Here is a 21,603-nt window from a genome sequence, read left to right as displayed (position 1 = left end):
GAATCCATGTTGGAGTTGCCCTCCAGTGTTCACCTATCCCTGTGGTCTTTCAGGTGCTCTGGTGAGCAGAAGCTTCTTTGGTGCTTCGGCTTCTTACTTTTGTACCATACAGAGATCTTAAAGAAGATAATTTCTCTCATTTCACTTTCTTTCTCCTCTCCCACACTCCCCTCTTCCTTGCTCCTTATTTTTCTTTCATTGCACTAGACTTGTAATACACATTTATATTCATATTTATAAAACTACTAGAGGCCTGACCTCCAGGCCTCAGGCTGAAACCAGCTCTTTGACATCTCCCGAAGGGTCCCAGATTGCGAGAGGGCGCAGGCCAGGCTGAGAGACCCCATTAGTGCATGATTAGGGCTGGGGAGGGACCAGGGGAGGGCTCCAGGCATGTCCATCTGTCTCACCTAGTCCCAATCAGCTAGACTCCGGAAGCAAGCTAACCTACCGGTTGGAACATCTGCCCCTTGGTGGTCAGTATGCGTCATAGAGACTAGTTGAACGGTCGAACAAATGTTCAGACGCTTAGCGTATTAGGTTTTTATTATATAGGATACCTCTTTCCTGGCAAATATTTTGAGAGTATCTGGAGTGGGGAAGGGACATTATTGCATCTATTTGAAAGACTTGGTCCTTATCTGAATTATGAAGGATCCTCTATATCTCTTATTTGATAAATGTGTGCTTGGTCTTTAGATACTACTGCAGAATTCAGAAAACTTAGTACTTCATGTGGCTTGCTGTAGGATTTGGGTGGTTCTAATATCTGGTCTGGTTTGCATTTTGGTAAAGTGATCTTGGGAATAAGTAGTCAAGATATTAAAATATTTATTACACTAGAGGCCCGGCACATGAAATTCTTGCACGGGGTCGGGGTGAGGGGATTGGGGAGGGGGAACGGGATTCCCTCAGAACAGCCTGCACCCTCTCCAGTCCGGGACCCCTTGAGGGATGTTCGACTGCCTCTCACAATCTGGGACCACTGGCCTGCCTGCTTGCCTGATTGCCCCTAACCCCTCTGCCTGCCTGCCTGATCACCCCTAAATACCTCTGCCTGCCTGCCTGATCACCCACAACTGCTCCTCTAATGGCCTGATTGCCCCTAACTGCTCCCCAGCTGGCCTGATCACCCCTAATTGCCTCGGCCTCGCACCACACCTGGGACCCAAGATTCCCTCCTCCAGTTGGTTGCAGGCACCAGTATCCAGGCTTCCCTTCCTTTGGCTGGCCACAGGCACCCAGGACCACAGGGAGGGCGGCTTGTCCCTCTCCCGGGCTGCAGGTGCAGCCATTGACGCCCAGGACCATGGAAACCATGGGGTGTGCAGATTGTCCCTCTCCTGGGCCACAGACACAGGCACAGCTGCTGGTACCCAGGACCGTGGGCAGGCAGCTTGTCCCTCTCCCAGGCCACAGCCTGGCTGGTCCCCATTCCTCTCTCATGAGCTCATTTGTGCCTGGCTGGTCCCCATTTCTCTCTCCCCAGTTTGAATGTCTGTACCATTATTGTGTGAAGATGTGAAGGTGTGGCGACCATTTGCATATTAGCTCATTATTATATAGGATATTTCCAAAGTCTTTCTTTGGATATGCTTTATATTAATATATAATTAATTTTTAATATAGTTAACTTTAAAATATTCTTGAATGCTAATCTAAGCTCTCTTGAGGACTTTTATCTATCTTTTCTAATAAAGAGGGAATATGCAAATTGACCAAACACTGTCACAAAGCTGATGGTGCCCAGTCTCCTCAGCTCTGCCAGCCCCTCCCTCAGCCCCTCAGCCGCCCAAGGCCAGCCCAAGGTGCAGGCAAGCCTCGGATGACAACTGCCCAGCTGCCCAGGGCTGCCTGAGGCTCAGGTAACCAAGGCTGGCTGAAGCTTGTGCTGCCGGCAGTGGCAGCAGCAGAAGTGTGATGGAAGTGTTGCCTTCCCTTAATCTCCCGTCACCTATCCCTGAGGGCTCTCAGACTGTGAGAGAGGGCAGGCCAGGCTGAGGGACCCCACCTCCAGTGCATGAAGGGGACCTTTAGTATATGTATATATGTGTGTGTATGTATATACGTATGTGTGTGTATGTATAGACACATATATAGTAGAGCTACATATCCAAGGTCTTCCTTCATATCATATTTTGATTAACCTCAGATGGTAAAATGAAGATATTTTATATTCCAAAGGCTATGTATTGTGTTCTTACTAATTGGTTAGTTAAGGAATTCAGAGACTTACTGTCAGTTACAAAAAATGGCTTTATATGCTTAATTGGTCCTTTCAAATAGTGGTTTTTGGTCACTATCTTTAAGTTTTTTAGGTCATAAAAAATGTAAAAAAAGGCAAAGAATTTAAAAAGGCAAATAAACTGGTATTTGAATTAGTATATTTGACATCAGTAATTATGAGTACATATAATGAAATTCAAAATTAAGTTTATAATGATTTTTTCCCTATATCAGACAGTTATGGAATAAACCTAGTAAAATCAATATTATGATCAGTGAATCCCTGAGTTCCAGCACCATGTTAACCCTGGAGTTGGGAGTAGGACCACATCTCCTGTCCTCAGCTCTCTGCCTTACTATGCTTTGTTCTGTTTTTTTATTTTTTTATTTATTTATTTTTTTGTGTGTGTGTATGTGTATGTGTGTTTTAGGATGAGCTATGTGAGTAGATTTGTATATGAGATATAGGTGTGAGAGATCTGATGCAGAATTTCGGAGGCTTGTCTGATTATTTTCCATGCATACACATGGATCTTTGCCAGGAACAGGCTGGTTGGTAGCTTTACATTTTTGTATGGATTTGTAGTTTCCTCCTTTGAACTAGCTCTATGAAAAGGGGGGAGGAAGAAGGCAGGGTATGCTTCTTAGACAAAACACACCTGGATACAAAAGAACTCTGCTCCATTAGAAATAACAGAAATGATCTGGCTGTAGTCATAGTAGAATTGTATAGGAAAACATAAACTTTGCTAAAAAAAGAGGTACTTTTTAAAAAAGTTGTATCAATTTTGAATTTCCCAACTGATATTATAATATTTTCGAGACCCTGATCACTAGAACTGATGAATAATAACCGTTAATTACTGTGATAAAAACTCTAACCTATATATAGGGAGAAAGGGAGTTGATGTTCTTATTGAGTTATGTGGCAGGCCCTGTTTTTAAATATGTATTATTCCTTCCAATTAAAGAATGTTTTAGTGACAGTTACTGAATTTGTGCTTTATTCTAGGATTCAGAGAAACTGCAAGGCTTATTCCAGGCAGCACTGGCGCTCAGCACCAGTACCAAACCATATGACTGTGTAACAGCTTCCTACCTGCTGAACTTCTTAATTGGTCAGAATGCCCTGCCATCGTCTCTGTCAGCCTACTTAAAAGCTCAGCAGGCTGCATGTGGAAATGGAGATAAGTCTGCTGCTGTGGTAGAAAGGAACACATTGATGGGTTTGTATTGAGTAAATGACATTTTGCTTTTATTTATCAAAACCATTATCTTACTCGTTCACTACTCATTTGGTTAGAATATTTAATGGTTCAACATTTCTTTGTGGTTTATTTTATTTTAGAGTTTACCAGCATAGTAGTTTACTAGCATATAAAAATACCACGAGTTCCTTCTATGCACAGTTTACTTAGCTCTAACATTTGTTTTTAAACAGACATTCATGTTAAATAAGTAGATATACCAATATACATTAGTAAAGCAATTATGAAATTCTCTACTAAAAATTTACTTTTTTTTTGCAGAAATTTTACCATGCCTATATCCAGATCATCTTTGTTATTTCTATATAGAATAGAGAGTTCCTTTGCTGTCAGGGTTTATAACTACTTATCTTGCACCTGCTTTTATTCTTTCCATATAGTTAGTTCTAAAATCCTGAGTTGGTTTAGATATAGTGTTTTTCAACAAATATTTGTTTGGGATTTATGTATTTAATTTTAGGTTAATAAATCTTCATTTTGGAATTATATTGGAAATAAGGACAGATAGGAATTCTTTTTTTAAAAAAAGAGAGGTCAGATAGAGTTGAAAATTATTTTCTCTGACATCTTTAACCTTTATGAAATATTTCAAATATTCAAAGAATATGTAAATATATACAGGATTTAAATAATAATAATTAAAAAAACTTAACAAGTTTTTTCCCCTAGCTACTTGATAATACCCAGTTTAAATACACCAGCAGCCACACCTTTGAAGGCTCTCTTTTTTCCTAGTTCTTTCTCCCCACCATATAACTGTTTTGCTTTATATTAATTTTTCTTTTTTTTTTTTTTACCAAGGTCTTACCACCTGTGTATATATCATTAAGCAATATATTATTTACTTTTACATGATTTTGAATTTTATATGAATACTGTATATTATATACATTTGCTAAAGTTTATTAATGCATTCTCTTGTTGATGGACTTCTCTTTTTTAAATAAATAATGCCTATGTGAATAGGCAAAAAAAGTCAAATATGAAAAATAAGCACATGAGAAAATGTTCAACACCATTAACCATTAGGAAAATGCAAATCAAAATCACAGTGAGGAAGCACGTAACATCCTGTAGGATGACTATAATACAAGTGTTGATGAGGATGTGGAGAAAATGGATCTGTCACAAATGCTGCTGGAATGTAAAATGGTGCAGCCACTTTGGAAAGCAGTCTGTAGGTTCTTCAAAAGATTAAATACAGAGTAACCATATGACTTCACAGTTCCAATTTTTGGCATTGTCTTACTTAGTTCAGTGGTCGGCAAACTCATTAGTCAACACAGCCAAATATCAACAGGACAATTTAAATTTCTTTTGAGAGCCAAATTTTTTAAACTTAAACTTCTTCTAATGCCACTTCTTCAAAATAGACTCGCCCAGGCCGTGGTATTTTGTGGAAGAGCCACACTCAAGGGGCCAAAGAACCGCATGTGGTTTTCGACCACGATCTTAGTCAGCTAAGGCTTCTATAACAAGCTACATAGACTGTGTGCCTTAAACAACAGGCATTTATTTTCCCAGGTCTGGAGGCTGGGAATTTCAAGATTAAGGTGCTGGAAGTTTCCATTCCTGATGGGTGCCTTCTTCGTGGCTTGCAGACAGGAGCCCCCTTGCTTTGTGCCCACATGGAAGGGAGAGATCAGATTTTCTTCCTCTTCTTAAAAGGACACTGATCCCACCCTCATCACCTCCTCGAAATCTAATTACTTCCTAAAGGTCCATCCTCCAAATACCACCACGTGGTGGGGTAGGGCTTCAACATGAATTTTTTTTGGTGGTGGTGGTGGTGGCGGCGGGTGGGGTTTACAAACATTCAGTTTATAATGGATGCATACTTAAGAGAAATGAAAACTATGTCTGAACAAAAACTCATATACACAATGTTCATAGCAGCACTGTTCATAATTGTTTAAAAGTGAAAACAACCCAAATATCTACAAATTGATAAAAAGATATACAAAATGTGGTATATTCATGCAATGGACTATTTATTATTCATTTGTAAGGAAATGAAATCTTGATACATGGATGAACTTGAAAACATTATGCTAAGTGAAAGAAGTCACATCTTGTATGATTCCATTTATATGATATGTCCAGAATAGGCAAATCTAAAGAGACTGAAAATAGATCCTTGGTTGCCTAGGACTGGGGAAGATGAGAGGTGCAGGGAGGGGAGTGACTGGTAATGGGTGAGGGGTTTTTGATAGTGAAGGATGAAAATGTTGTAAAATTGATTGTGGTGATGGTTTTTCATATTTGTGCATAAACTGAAAAACACTGATTTGTACACTTTAAATGCATAAATGATATATGATTTATATCACAATAAAGCTATTATTATTTTTTAAAATCTGCTGTCCATACAGTACATGGCACCTGGGAGGGCCTAGGGTTTGATAGCCCAGGTAGAGGATTCTAGGAGGAATGATTAAGAGTGAATGCTGTAAATGGATCTAGGAAGTCAGGGAAAAATACTCTGTTCTGCCTTAATTAGAAATGGATAGAGTAGATACCCTGAAAGATCTTTTTTTAAAATTCAAAACCTCTCCTATAAAGAACAGTTGAGTTGGGTATTTTCATGGGAACTGTTCTGCTATTCACAAATTTATGTGTCTTTTAAAATTTGCATTACTTTGTGTGTTTTTGTTTGATTTTTTTCTAGTTATCAAATGCTTGTTGGAAAATCTTGAGGAAGAAGTATGTCAGGCTGAAAAGTCTCTGCTTCAGGCAGCAGCTTCATTTCCAATGTATGGGCGAGTTCACTGTATAACAAGGGCTTTGCAGAAATTACCTCTAAAGTAAGTGCATTCACAGTGCTCTCCTGAATACTCATTTCTGGGCTTCAAACTCTTATAGGAAGATGTCCAGGGAAAGGAATGTATGGGCCTTACAGATAATTAAAAATGTACATATATACGCACATTTTTTTTGTTTTTTAATTTAATTTTTTAAAGTGTATTTTTATTGATTTTATAGAGGAAGGGAGAGGGAGAGAGCGATAGAAACATCAATGATGAGAGAGAATCACTGATCGGCTGTCTCTTGCACATCCCCTACTGGGGATCACGCCTGCAACCTGGCATGTGCCCTTGCCCAGAATCGAACCTGGGGCCCTTCAGTCCACAGGCTGACGCTCTATCCACTGAGCCAGACCAGCTAGGCCCACATTTTTATTTCTTAAATATTTCATAGAATGCACAATTTGAAACCCAAATTCTTTCAACTCCTTTTATCTATTAATTTCTATTCATAGAATCTGATTTTTGCTTTAGTATAAATTTCCCTAACACGCTTGTTGCAGCAGCCTGCAGTTGGTGAGTGAATGGAGACTTGTGGTGCAGAAGCTCCTGCTGATGTCCTACAGGCTTTCTGCTGTGGTGGCTCCCATCATTCAGAGCTCATCCCCAGAAGGCCTCATCCCAATGGACACTGATTCAGGTCAGCAAACAAAGAAAGCTCAAATTCATCTTTTTCTTTCCTTTTATATATTTTTTCTAATCATTTATTTGGAGAGTTGTACATGGTAAATAAGGGAGAAAACTAATTATTACTAGTGATATTTCCGCCCTTTCACAAATATTTTTAAGTATTACATAATAACCTAAATAAATAAATGATAACCAGGTGATGAGTAAGGCGCTTCCTCCCCTGGGGTAAATTGGGTTTTCTATTATTGTCATTTCAGAGCACAGTCTACTAGGTAATTGCTGGGACTGGGAGAGTGGGCAGTATACATTAGAGAGGTGGCAATTGATGGGGTTCAATCAAAGAAGGCAACTTCTTAGGAATCTGAAATGGGCAAAGACCATTTAATTAAAAAAAAAAAGAGATACTCAAAATGCCCCCAATTTATATGATGAACTTTCATCTGTCTTTTCCCTCCCAACCCCTGTGTCTTTGCAAATGGCCCTTCCAAAAGTCTATTTATGCAACTTAGGTGCCTAGGGCTGCTTGACATCTTGTGCGTTTATATTTAGCCTGTCTCCACATTCTTTCAGTGTTCCCTTAAATATCTTTCAAATCTCTTTTCTTTTTATCTGCATCTTCTTACGTTACTCCAGGCTTTTATCTCCTCTTGTTTGTACTAGGGACCTCTGAACTGGTTTCGCCACATCTACTCTTATCTCCTTCTTGCTACACTGAAAGTAATCCTTTCTAATCATATAATTCATCATGTCACACGTACCCTTGTACCCTGCTCTACCCTAGCCCCCTTATTTAAAATACTTTAATGATCTAAGGTCATGTAATAGTTTGGCTCCTGCAACTTTGCCAGCCTTGTCTCTTCCCACTTTCTACTTCCCATAGAGTGCTTCTTCATGGGGTTGTTATCCTATCTAATAAAAGAGTAATATGCAAATCAACCATCAATCTGCTACACCCACAAGCCACATCCACCAGCCAATCAGGAGTGAGTATGCAAATTAACTCTAACCAAGATGGCTGTGGCCACGGAGAAAGTAGGAGGCTTGAGTTTCCCGGCAATGGAAGAAGCCAAGCTTTCCACACACTCTGGTGGGCCCAGGCCTTCACTCAACACTATGAAGTTTCAATTATAGAAGATAAATAAATCCCAGATACCAGGGCCTCCACTTGGGTCACTGGGGGGCGTGGCCAGCTTGCAAACCACCACAGGCCCTTCTTTCAGGCTACTCCACACCCCAAGGGGACCCCCACCCTGATCCGGGACACCTTTCAGGGCAAACCAGCTAGCCCCCACCAGGCCTCTTTCCTATTTAATAAAAGAATAATATGCAAATTGACTGTCTCTCCAACACACAAGATGTCTGCCCCCATGTGGACACAAGATGGTCGCCACAAGATGGCCAGCAGGGGAAAGCAGTTAGGAGGAACCAGGCCTGCAAGGGAGGGAAGTTGGGGTGACCGGGCCTTCAGGGAAGGGCAGTTGGGGGGCACTGAGGCCTGCAGGGGAGAGCAGTTGGGGAGGACCAGGCCTGCAGGGGAGGGCAGTTAGGGGCGAACATGCTGGCAGGTGAGCAGTTAGGCATCAATCAGGCTGGTAAAGGAGTGGTTAGGGGGTGATTATACTGGCAAGCAGAGTGGTAAGGGGCAATCAGGAAGGCAGGCAAGTGAGCAGTTGGGAGCCAGCAGTCCTGGATTGTGAGAGAGATGTCCGACTGCCCTTTAGGCCCGATCCTACTGTGATCAGGCCTAAACGGGCAGTCGGACATCCCTTAAGGCTTCCCAGATTGGAGAGGGTGCAGGCTGGGCTGAGGGACACTTTCCCCTTTCCCCTCCACACGAATTTTGTGCACCAGGCCTCTAGTAATTTAATAGGGATCTTGTTTATTTTTTTCCCTTGTGTTTAGTATACTGCGTAGTAGAAATAGGTACACAATAAATATTTGTTATAATTAATAAATCAATTAACTAATAATTCCTGAAAGAATGGAAATTAAACTGTGTGCCTGGGATGTCCTAGGTTATCCCATATAATAAAGGGCTGATATGCAAATTGACCAAATGGTGGAATGACTGGTTGCTGTTATGTGCACTAACCACCAGGGGGCAGATGCTCAATGCAGGAGCTACCCCCTGGCGGTCAGTGCACTTCCACAGGGGGAGAACTGCTCAGCCAGAAACTGGGCTCATGGCTGGTGAGTGCAGCAGAGGTGGCGGGAGCCTATCCTTCCTCCAGGGCAGTGCTAAGGATGTCTGACTGCTTGCTTAGGCCTGCTCCCGGCAGGCTCCCAGGGGCTCTTAAACTGCTAGAGGGCACAGAGTGCATGAATTTTGTGTTCCGGGCCTCTAGTACTGTATATAATAATACTCCTGAACTACAAGGGTCAGAAGGGATTTGTTGTTAACACCTATAAAATCATAAGTGAATTTACATTTGGTCTCTTAAAATATTAAGTTTGAATGCATTTTAGAGTACAACTGTGAGCCTTGTATTAAAAACACACTGAATATATCATAAACACATCACAGCATACAAGGTAATACCTTGGACTGATATTTTAACCTGGATGTGTGTGTTTGCATAGGAAATGTTAGATTTTGTTCTTTACTAAAAATGAGTTGGAAAATTGGTGATGGTTCATGACACTAAGACATAGTTATTTATTTTAGTTGATAAATACAGAAATCTGATGCCTTAACATTCCTACTTAGTACATAGGAATAAAAAACACCCCATATGATAACTAATATTTGAATCAGGCAAGTACCAGTATAGAGACAGGCAAAAATAGGTTTATAGTAGTTTGTATGGAAGATAATAAAAGGATAAATATTAATATAAGAATAAGCTCTGTTTCGTGTATCCACAAGTATAAACCTGCCTTTGCCCTACCCTGTCTATTCTGGATGAGAAATCTTGAGTATTTGTCACCTATTGTAGGTAGGGCCTGCAAAGTATGCTAAAATTATAGTTATTAACATTTAAAAATACCTGTTGATCTCAAAAATTTGTCTGTGGTGCACTGGTCTTTTCTTATTTTGACTTATTTTCCTCTGGTTTTCTCCACTCCTCCTCTCCCCCTTCCACTCCCCCACCACACACATTATCTGCCGTACATTCTGAATTCTTTGAAATGAATCTCCCCAGAAAGCCAATAAAATTGAATAGCAGGGTTCTTAAAATTTTTACTCTGATAATCCCTCTTTTTTCTTAGTCTTTTCATGGTTTCTTTTGGTCCAGTTGTTACTTTTTCATGGTTGTCTGAATTTGTTTGTTTTTGGCAAAATCTCAAGGAAACCACAAGAGAACATAAGATGTTGGTTGAATCATCATGATGATAGTAGTTTGGGTCTTTGTATTTTCCATAATATCTAAAGAATAATTGTGTATAATAGGTATACAGTAAATACCTGCTCTTTGATTTGCTCTTTGATTTGCTCTGTTATTTCTTTAAAACCCTGACCGGGCTTACTCTTTATTACCTTGTAGTCATCAGTTCATTCCTTCAGGTCATGTTACTGAGCCTCTGCCATGAGCTAATTTCTGTTCCAGACACTGGCCACTCAGCAGTGAACAAAGTTTTGCATTCATGGAGCTTACATTTCCAGATCCAGTGAGTGCTTAGGGAATAAAAAATGAACTTTAATATAATGCTAGGACTGTAAATCATACTTAGGGAGCAGTATTTTACATAATGCATTTAAAGTCAAATCTGAAAACTTTATGATATTCCTGGGCTATAAAAGATTGTTTTTGTTGGTGGTGGGTTTCTTTATGTCTTTTAAACTTCCTACTTTTAAACTTTGATAACTTGTGTTGTAGATAGGGAAAACAGTCTCTTAAAAATAAAATTTATAAAAGTTTATTGCTTTTCTTCCACATGATTGAGATTCTTAGACAATACTAAGAAAAGCGATGTGAATGGAATGGCAGCCTTTGTCTTATTGACAGTTTCTGGTGTGTGTGTGTGTGCGCGTGCCATATTTTAAAAGTACACTCAGGCTTGGCCGATGTGGTTGAGTCTTGACCTATGGACTAGGAGGTCACGAACCATTTTTGGTCAGAGCACATACCCTGGTTGTGGGCTCGATCCCCAGGAGAGGGTGTGCAGGAGGCAGCCAATTGATGCCTCTATACAACATATTAAAAGTACACTCAGTGTCATTGATACCTTATATAAATTTCCCATAATTCATCCTGTGAGTCCCTTCTAATATAGTTCATTATCAAGTATTGAAAATTGCATTATTTTTTAGGGCAAATACTTCCAAGGAAAATCAGCATGTACTGTCATCTCTCTCTCTCTCAGAGTCAGCAAGCCGCTTACAGATGATTTTGAATGAGATTCAGCCGCGAGATACTAATGATTATTTCAATCAAGCCAAAATATTGAAAGAACATGATAGCTTTGACTTGGAGGACTTGAATGCCAATGTACCTAATATTGATACTTCTGCAGAAATCAAAGGTAGCTTATATAAAAATCATATTATAATCAATGTTTAAGTTTCAAAGAAAAATGTACAGTTCACTTTTTTATATAGTAAATCAGAGGCTACAAATATGTACAGAGCATTTTTATTTTTAGAAAATGAAGTCTTTTTTTAGCGTATAAATGATTTATTTGGGGAATGAGTTTATAAAACTTTTACCAGAAAATGGTGTGCCTTAGAGCAATATATAAGTTGCTACAACAGAGAGCCTTTGATTGCTAAAGCCTGTCCTGACAGCCAGGTGATGTAAGAGCAGGGAAGCCCTGGGAATTCGGGTTTGCAGCAATCGGCTTCTTCCACTATGGTTTCTTGTCTGTTGTGAGTCCTTATAGTCAGTCAAGCAGCCTTTTAAAGGAAATAAACCTTATTATTCAATAAAATGTGAGCTGCTCTATTGTACCAAGCTTCCAGAATTATAGTTCTTCCTGCTTATTTTCTCATAAGTTGTTATTTTGTAATTTTCTATAATGCTACAAAAACTCATCTGGAGCAGTATTATCTTAGTGATTTATTACACGTTTCTGCATTCTCCACTAGGTGGGGCTATTGTCTTATTAAAATTTCTGGTTTTTTTTTCTTAATTACACAAAATAACATAAATATTTGCTTATTATATTAATTTCAAACAATACAGAGGTAAATACGATTTAAAACAAATTAAAGTCCTCCTTCATCCCTAATCCCACTTCTTCCCTTTGAGTACATATCCTTTTAGACATGTTCTATGTATTTATGTATGTGTACATTTATCCTCTTAGTTTAGTGGGCTTTTAAAAACACAAGTGGGATAGCATTGTAAATATTGTTTGTTTACTTACCTTTTAAATTTAATAATTTGTCTTTGACTTTTTTTTAATGTGAGCACTAAACTATTTCTAAAACTAGGAAAAGAGAGCAAGGATAATTATAGTTTATTTACCATGGAATTTAAATGTATTTTGAAAGTGAATTTGTATTTTCCTTTGATTTAAATAGCCCTATCCTACTCTTTTACTGATATAACAACCACTCTCACCAAAATAAGTAATGAACTATAATTGTTATAGTCATATTTTATAGATGACTGAATGACAGAACTTATTTCATGAATTTCCAAGCTTATACTTAAGTTTTGAAATTACATTTTTAAATTTATTTTGAAAATTATATATTAAAGAAATAACACAATTTCTACTCATAGGACATGCTCAACAAATGTTAGTTATTTTTTCCTGAATAAATATATCAATAATTTATGACAAATTGGTTTGTTTAAGCAGATTATTTGTAGGGAATTACGAATAAGTTCTAAGAAACCTGGATGTAAGCAATCAAGTGTTGCAATAGATTTTTTTTTTTTTTTTTTAGGTAAAGACGGAAAAACATGTGATGTAACCGCTCAGATGGTGCTGGTATGCTCCTGGAGGAGCATGAAGGAAGTTTCTTTACTTTTAGGCACACTGTGCCAGCTTCTACCCATGCAACCCCTGCCAGAATCTCCTGATGGATTGTTGACGGTGGAGCAGGTAGGGTAGATGCTTATCTCACCTGCTATCATTTCTGGTCAAAGCACAGATCACAAATTTTTATGTATCACTCAACTTTAAAAAAAAGGAATTATGAATATTTCTTGAATAAAGTCACAGAGTTACCAACTGAAAAAAGTTTATGGTAGTTTAAGAATTAGACCTTGTGATACATTTCAAAACTACGTAATTTTTTACAAACATTTTTATTTTTCTAAAGTTATATAAATAACTAGATTGTTCACCTCATTTTTATCTTCAATATTATTACTTTAATTAACACATACAAATTTAAATTTAAATGAAATTGTCTTTTTAGTAAAACTCCACAAACCTCTTAAATTTTGCAAAGAAAAAATAGTAATACATTGATTGATTCTGGATCTCTTGTCTCCCACTCCATTGATAATAAATTTGTAGTCACTTTGGCTTATTGGCTGACTTTTATTTCAAGACCACAAAGTTAGTTCACCATCTGGGACTATTCAAGTGACATGAGTGCAATGTTTACAAGAAATTTGCTTACTATAAGCATTTCACTTGGAAATACTTTAGATTTATTAGATTTCTGTTTTTTAATTGATTCCCTCTTTCTCTTCATGTGGTTTCAACAAATCCATTTTCCACCATTTTCTAGCAAAGATATGCATCATGTACTTTCATTTTTAACCTTTTTCAAATAAAGATAATTTTGCCCTTAGGGTGTTACAACATTTGAGAACAAAACAAACATTGTAGTGTGCTAATGCTGATTATTTCTGTAATAACCACGTGAGTAGTCCCATGGAAATAATGCTAATATTTTTATTCTCACACTCTCTTAGGCTCATGTGTTTGCATCTGGTTAGTGGCTGGGCTTGTGATGATGTTGCAAGGCCTTGAGATGGAGAATGGCAGAGAGAACAGTACACGGCCAGCGTCATTCTGTTCCTTATTCTCTTCCAAATCAAATAGGTGTTAGTGTCTTAGTGTTACTTGCAGTCTTTGCTGATGATTAGCTGTAGTGCCAATACCAGTGTATTTGCTGAGGAACCCGGCTATGATTAGTGATTACTTCACTGATGGTCACCATCTCACTAAACAGTAAACATATGCTAGAGTCTCAGCTTTTCAAGGACTAGTTAAAACATCTAGTTTTTTGGGTTTGTTGGGTAGTGTTTACAAAACAACAACAAGGGAAACATATTTTGCTTTTACTGTAACCGAGAAAGACCTGAAAGCTTCCTTTGAAAATTATTTTGCCTTGACATCTTTTATGTAGCGCCCAAATCTTACGAATTTAATTTATGTGGGATACCCATGTTAATATTGGGGGTTAATATACAGTAAAAGAGATGTGTGTAAAAGAGCAGCAGCAATAATAACAAAGAGGCTCTTAAAACCAAAGAACTCTTCTAATGACTGTTTTCTTGAAAAAAAAATTGCATCCTGTTTTTCGGTAAAATATTACTTTCTATTCTAATGAGGTTTAGTCATTTTCCTATGTCGCTGTTTATGTGGTGACCTTACTTATATTGGTTTGAGAAGAATTAACTGGATGAATGATCAAGAATGTCCATGATAGCACTGTTCTGGCACTGAAACCCTGCCTTCTGTGGAACACTTCATTCTTGGTCATGCTGACTTCAAAGAAATGCCTCAGTTTAGGGGCATATTTAGTCAATGAAAAGCCAAAGTCTTCAAGAAATAGGTTTATTCATATTACTGGAGGAGTTCTGCTTTTAAACATAAAATTTGTTCTATGAAATACTCCCATGTACTTAAAAATGCTTGTGAATTAAAAAATATAAATGACTGAGAAGAATGTATTGTAATTTACATTGAAGTGGCTGAGCCATGCCTAAGGTCCACCTCCCTTCCAAGGGCCCTGGTGACACTAAATCTTCTGTGCACCTAGTGCCAAAACTAAGAATTTCAGTCAATACCTTCGCTGAGGGCAATCAGAACAGACTCGCAGAGCAGAGGCAGTGAAGTGGCTTGTAGGCAGAACGCTACCCTTTATGGGGGAGAATGTAGAATTTGGATTTCTTATTCCCGAGACCACTCATAACTGTGATCTGCTTTTCTCTCAGTGGATGAAGGAGGCAGTTCCTTACATCCTAAAATACTGATGTTCAGCCTTTGCTTCTCTACTTTCCACTTTACCCTTCACTCTTGAAAAACTAGTGTAGTAATTCAGTTGTAATTTCTTTTTTTTAAAAAATATTTTATTGATTTTGTACAGAGAGGAAGAGAGAGAGATAGAGAGTTAGAAACATCGATGAGAGAGAGTCATCTATCAGCTGCCTCCTGCACACCCCCCACTGGGGACATGCCCGCAACCAAGGTACATGCCCTTGACCGGAATTGAACCCGGGACCCTTCAGTCCCCAAGCTGACGCTCCATCCACCGAGCCAAACCGGTCTCGGCCAGTTGTAATTTCTTGTCTTAAATGTAGTTGGCAGAGGATTTCCTTTATAGCCCAGTTCCTTTAGAGCCATCTTTATGGCCCTTTGTTGAGGAGGATGGAGGGGGGAGAGACACGACACTTAAACACCATGTATGTGAGCGAGGTAGTCACATCATGAAAGGTTCTTTCATGATGTCCCCGTGCAAGAGGCAGAGATAAAACCAGCAGGTAGTGAGATTACAGTGTGGAGATTTTTGTTGCTGTACAAGAACTGGAGCTCATTGTAATTCTGAACATTCAGTGCCGTGTTCACAAATGATGAGAGCTGGAAGGGCCACAGAGATGATATTATCCAGCTCCCTTGAACAAGGGGAAACCGAAGCCCTTGGATGCTACCTGGCCTGCCCAAGATCACAGAGCTGGTCTGTGGCAGCTCTGGGACAGGAACCCGATTCTTCTCCTTCCCAGCCTGTGTTCTGACACGGCACAGTGCTGCTTTTGTTCGGACCAGCTCATTTAATTTTTCTTTAAATTCAATTTTCCCACTTCCCATACCCAACCAAATTTTTGTAAGCAACAGGACAGTCAGGCTACCTGCTGCTGAACTTTTTTTTAGCAAATGATTCCTCTCCCTAAGCCACTTGGGAAGCAGCACGTGTCCCCCGCAGCTTCACCAAGAGGGAAATGTGCTCATTCAGAGGCAGTCTGACTCTCCTCCCGCGAGGTAGTCACATCATGAAAGGTTCTTTCTTTCATGATGTCCTCGTGCAAGAGGCAGAGATAAAACCAGCGTTGAGAGACGTAAGCCGAGACCCCTCAAAAATGAGCGGCACGTGCAGCCTTATCTCGCATCTTCCTGACTGGTGTGTGTCTAGGCTTCAAGCTGGATGCTTTGCTGACGTGGAGTTTTTGCTTGATACGTTTTGTTGGTCCTCTTTCCAGGGGATATCAGATACCCAGTTCCTGCTGATTTTTTAAACAACTTCCTCTATGCAGAGTATCAATTCATATACATACATTTCCCCCTACTATTCCTAAAAAGAAGCTTTTGGATAGATTTCTCTGGCTGCTTTCCCCTTGGTAGTAATGATTACCACAGAAATCACACGAATAGAAATAATGATCAACTATTAGAAATTAGGTCTTTTTTAAACTCCTATTTTAGATTCGTTTGTAATTTTCATGATGTACGTGGCTAAGTGGGTTTATACATTCCCTCAGGTCTTTTGTTACTGTTTTAGGTTTTTCTGTAATGGACCTCAAAATGGGAAGTGATTATTAGCATTCATAAGTTAAGAAATTGCCTTTTGTATTTTCTTTGCCCAGATTTAAAAAAAAAAAAAATTATAAAAAAGTATCCCTTGAATTGTACTGAAGGCAGGTTCACATTTTTAAGCTGTGAAATGAAGTTAAGCACAACATTTAGTGACCTCTTTATTGACTGTGTTACTACAAGGGTACTGTGGGAACATAAAGAAATATAATATGTGGTTCTCTGACCTCAAGAGCCTATAAATATAAAAGGGGATTGAAGAAACTCAGCCTAAAGGACAGCAGTTAAAATGGCACATAGTTAAGAATTTGCTATAAATCAAAGAACAAACATTCTAGTAAGAAGATGGTTGAATAACAGAAAACTATTATCTTTGTTGTTGTTATGTAAGAGAACAATATTTAGGCATTGAAGAAATCCCAAATATTACTAAGAAATCACTATAGTAGAAAAATGTACCATTTCAAACATTAATTATCTTACTATAGTGTAAACTTTTATAAACTATACCATTTAACAAAAGTGGAATTAGAAACTCCTATTAATATTTCTAAGATTATAAGAAGTGGCTATGACTTAAAGCAAGATTTTATTTATTTATTTATTTATTGTTACTCCTCACTCAAGGATATTTTTCCATTAACTTTTAGAGAGAGTAAAAGAGAGAGGAAAAGACAGAGAGAAGTTTCCATGTGAGAGAAACATATCAATCGGTTGCTTCCTGCATGCGCCCCAACCAGCGCCCGGGTTGGAGAGGAGTCTGCAACCAAGGTACATGCTCTTGACCTGAATCAAACCTGCACCTTTCAGTCCTCAGGAAAATGCTCTATCTACTATCCCAAAAAAGCTAGGGCTTAAAGTCAGACTTCAAATTAAGTTTAGAATTAAGCATTACACTTCGATGATACAAAATAAAAACAAAAATGGCCATTTATTGCTTGCTATTCTGTGCCAGGTACTCTGCTAAATGTCATATGTATAATCTCCTTTTTCTCTCAGAATAATCCTGTGAAATAGGTCCTAGTGTTATCCCAGTTTCACAGATCAGGGAACTGTTACTTAATTAGTTGCCTTAGTAAGGAGGCCAAGTAGGGAGCCTGAACTCAGCCCTCTTAAGCACTGTACAGTGTTTTCAGAAAACGTTCCATGCATGTTTAAATCCTCTTGGGTTTATCTAATTTATAATGAGTGGAATTAGTCTTGATCTTTCTTCTGTATTTCTGTCTACTGGCATATATAAAGGACAAATAAAAAATATATTTACACATGTCCTTCGTGAGTTTTGTGCTCTAGATGAGCAGTTAGGTCCCCTAAGTAGAAAGCTGGTGAATTGTAGATGCTTAGTATCGTGACATGTAGCAGTACTTTCCTGAGGAATTTTACACCTTGTAAGTCCATAAAGCATATTAATATGCCTATAGAAGTAGGCTTTATGAAAAGTTAGAAAGCAGGAGCTGCTAAACTTAAAAAGACAATGACTAGAATTGAATTTTAAGAAAAGGAAGCAGGGCCTTTTTTGTATTTTTACCTTAATTCCCTTTAAAAAATCTTGATATTTATGTTATTTATTAAAATATTTTGTGAAGACATCATCTACATTAAAAGAAAGCTTTTTATGAACTGTAAATAAGACCTTAGTGGCATGTAATAGAAAGTTTTCAGAGGATTTTTTTTTCACTTTTAAAATTAAATGTAAAGATTCTGTTTCCTATTCTGACTGTTGTCATTACTTTCTAAGTCATTTGCACCAGCTGTATTCCCTATAATCTCATTATCCAGCCTGGCCAGAGCTGTTAGGCCACACTGCATTCTGCACTTTGTAATGGGCGCATCCCTAAGCATTCACCGTTTTCTGGCGTAAAACTTCAAGGCCATTCAGCCGAGTTTGCTAACCTTGTCATATATTCTGTATTCAGTCATGTAAAAAGATCCAGTCAAGTGTCTGGCTGGGAGCAGGTACTTAACCAAGTGTTTATTCATTCAGTCTACCCACCCAGTTTCTTCCCATGTTAGTTATCCTCTTCCTTTGTGGTCCATCAAGTATATCCTATTTGACATCTGGATATGAAGCTTCTTCTAATAATCTATTCCAGAACAGAAGAATCTTTCATTTCTAATGAAATGAAATGAGATGAGCTTCCAGGGGGCACCCCCCAGCATATTGGTTTCCTCTGAACTATGCACTGTGAGGACAGACATCTTGGTTTGTTCTACCCTCTGTCCCCTTGCACTAATCTGCTAAGCATTCGGCGAGGTGCTGAAGTTTTATTTAAAATCTTGTGTTTTTTTGAAGCCAATACCCACCAAATGTTAATAAAAATACAGCCAGCCCAACCAGTTTAACAGTACAAAACCTCATCAATAACTAATTGTTAGTCATGCCTTCTTTAAAATAAATGGTCATATTTGTAATTTGTCTAACCTTGCCTGCAGAGGGGCAACATATAGGAAAGCTGTGGGTAGCCTTTTGGAAAATTCCATGATTCTGATTCAGTGATGCCTGTCAATTTTCAGTCCTTTGCACCAAATCTTGCCATTCACATTTGTGTATCTCTAAAAGGTATTTATCGGGAGCTGTTTAATGGATTGGAGTTTCATTTTGGGATGATGAAAATGTTCTGTAGATGGATGGTGGTGATGATTGCACAACAATGTGAATATGCTGAGTGCCACTGAACTGCATCCTTAAAGATGGTTAAAATGGTCAATTTCATTATGTGTAATCTAACCACAGTAGGTGTGTGAGGATTGTCACCTTGTGTGATTGGCCATTGGTGTTGAGTGATACACTGTCAGATTTGTGAGGCTCGCTTAGGGAGGCAGCTCTAATATAGCAGTTCAAGATTGCCGACTCTGGAGCCAGACTGCCAAGGTTTGTGTACTGGATCTACACTTCCATGCTGTGTGACCTTGAATAAGTGACTCGGCCTTTCTAGGCCTCATTTTCTCCATTGTAAAATAGAGTTAATAGTGCTTATTTCATGAATTATTATGAAGATTAACTTACATAAAAATGCTTAAAATACTAATGCTTAAAATACTAATGCTTAAAATACTACCTGTCACACAGTAAGTGCTATGGATGGACATCTCTCTAGCTCCGAGTTCTAAATGCTGTTACAAGCATAAACTGACCACTTATTTATTTCTAAATTTTGTTTAAAAGGTAAAAGAAGTAGGAGAACACTTTAAACAGCACCTTTTACAGTCCAGGCACCGAGGAGCGTTTGAACTGGCTTACACGGGCTTCGTGAAACTCACCGAAATACTAAACAGGTAAAACAAAACAAATCCTCTGTGTACATTTTAAAAAGACTAACTGTCCCAACCATGTGCTTGAAGTAGAATGTAGTTGTGTCTTTTGATGTTTAAACTCTTGGAAGAAATCGTTTTCTTAGGTTTCATTGTATGATTTACTGCAGATGCAAATGTCCAAACCGGGTTTTTCTCTCATTGAAAGGTGATTTGAAGAAAACTCAAAGATTTTGCTAAAAAAGAGCCTTGAAGTTACCATTTCTTTTCTTAAATGAAATGACTGTTTTGTCTGTTTGAATATTGCTTGGTATGTGGAATAAAAGAAGCCCTCCAGCCGAAGCCGGTTTGGCTCAGTGGTAGAGCATCGGTCTGTGGACTGAACGGTCCCAGGTTGGATTCCGGTCAGGGGCATGGACGTTGTTTGCATGCACATCCCCGTTAGGGGGTGTGCAAGAGGCAGCTGGTCGATGTTCCTCTCTCATTGACATTTCTAGCTCTCTATCTCTCTCCCTCTCTGTAAAAAAATCAATAAAATACATTTTTTAAAAAAGAAAAAGAAAAAAAAAGAAGCCCTCCAGTTCTTTGGATTTTTGTGTATTACAGACAGAGAAAGGATTTTATGGATATTTTTTTCTTTTTCTTTTTCTTTTTTTTTTTGGGGGGGGGTAGTTTTATAGGAAAATTTTTAAAGAACAATAATAGACAAAAGTGTATAAAAGATTTTCCCCTCTTATTTGAAAAAATACTTAGGCAGATTTCATATATTTAGCCTTCCCCTTCCCCCCCCCCCCCCCAAACACACACACATTATTGGTGCTGATAATTCCATTCATTCATAGACTAGATTTCCTCCAAATAGCTTCTGAGGAAACCTTAAATTACTTAATGACTAAGTGTTCATGGCAAGTGTTCTCTAAATAAGAGGTAGTATTTTCCAGGAAAACATTTCCATCGCCTGGAAGCGTTTTGAAATGAAGAAGAATTCTGCCAGCCTTGTAGCCTCAGCACACATTTTATTTTGGGCTGTTAGATTATCCTTGAATATTTTGACACATTTTTTTTTTCTTCACACTCTTGGTAAAAACATTTATAAAACATTTTGGCAGTTATGGGCTGCACAGAATACCTTTAAATGATATCCTAGAATATGTTCCTGACTTTAAACTACTGATCTTGAAAATATTTTATTACCTTTTCAACTTATTCTTTCCAGTGTAGACATACATGACTTAGTAATATTTTTTTTTTCTCACAACACAACACACTTTCCTCTCTTTAAAATGAATTAATAAGTATATATTGAACACTAGTTGTATGCCTGTTTTGGAGGATATAACATAATACTGTGTTTGGTTTGGAGGATATAATACTTCTTTATAAGACAAACTTCCTTTTCTCAAAGGGCTTATGGTTTAATTTGTGAAATAAGCAGGATGAAATTCAAAATACTTAACAAATAGTGTTTCATGGGCACTGATGGCTCAGAACAGACTTTGGGCATAAGCATCCAATATCGCTGTATGTACAGGTGTGTGTTAGCTGAATACCAACCTGGGAAGTGAGACTAAGATAAACAATCTAATATAATTATCAATATTGGGATGAAATTTACAAATTATGTAGGAATATCAGAGAGAGAAAGTAATGGGGATAGGCTGGTAGGGCTTAATGGGAGAGGTGGGATTTGTGCTAATGGATGAGTAAGGATTAAGTAGACAGGAGAAAGGAAGGGCCCATGCTCTAACCAGTGAAAAAACTGGCCA

At 38.3% G+C, this 21,603-nt stretch overlaps 1 protein-coding gene across 5 annotated transcripts in view; it reads left to right on the top strand.

Annotated features, from left to right (window-relative positions):
* Positions 1–21,603, top strand: part of THADA (THADA armadillo repeat containing) — a 283,517-nt gene that overhangs the window by 31,091 nt on the left and 230,823 nt on the right. For 3 of the 5 annotated variants that reach the window (XR_004987407.2, XM_045580694.1, XM_036435155.2), the window contains exons 17-22: positions 3,239–3,452; positions 6,163–6,298; positions 6,802–6,938; positions 11,234–11,392; positions 12,765–12,922; positions 19,752–19,861. Coding sequence is in view for 4 of the 5 variants with exons in the window: in XM_045580694.1 (XP_045436650.1) it covers positions 3,239–3,452; positions 6,163–6,298; positions 6,802–6,938; positions 11,234–11,392; positions 12,765–12,922; positions 19,752–19,861 (914 nt within the window). In the remaining variant the exon portion in view is untranslated. Of the gene's footprint in view, positions 1–3,238; positions 3,453–6,162; positions 6,303–6,801; positions 6,939–11,233; positions 11,393–12,764; positions 12,923–19,751; positions 19,862–21,603 lie in introns of those variants that run through there. The other 2 variants (XM_036435157.2, XM_045580695.1) reach the window with 2 other exon arrangements.

This window comes from Pipistrellus kuhlii, unplaced genomic scaffold (genome assembly GCF_014108245.1).
Source record: "Pipistrellus kuhlii isolate mPipKuh1 unplaced genomic scaffold, mPipKuh1.p scaffold_m20_p_13, whole genome shotgun sequence".
NCBI lineage: Eukaryota > Metazoa > Chordata > Mammalia > Chiroptera > Vespertilionidae > Pipistrellus > Pipistrellus kuhlii.
The sequence above is the reverse complement of the archived record's forward strand: the minus strand, read 5'-3'. Positions and strand labels throughout refer to the sequence as shown.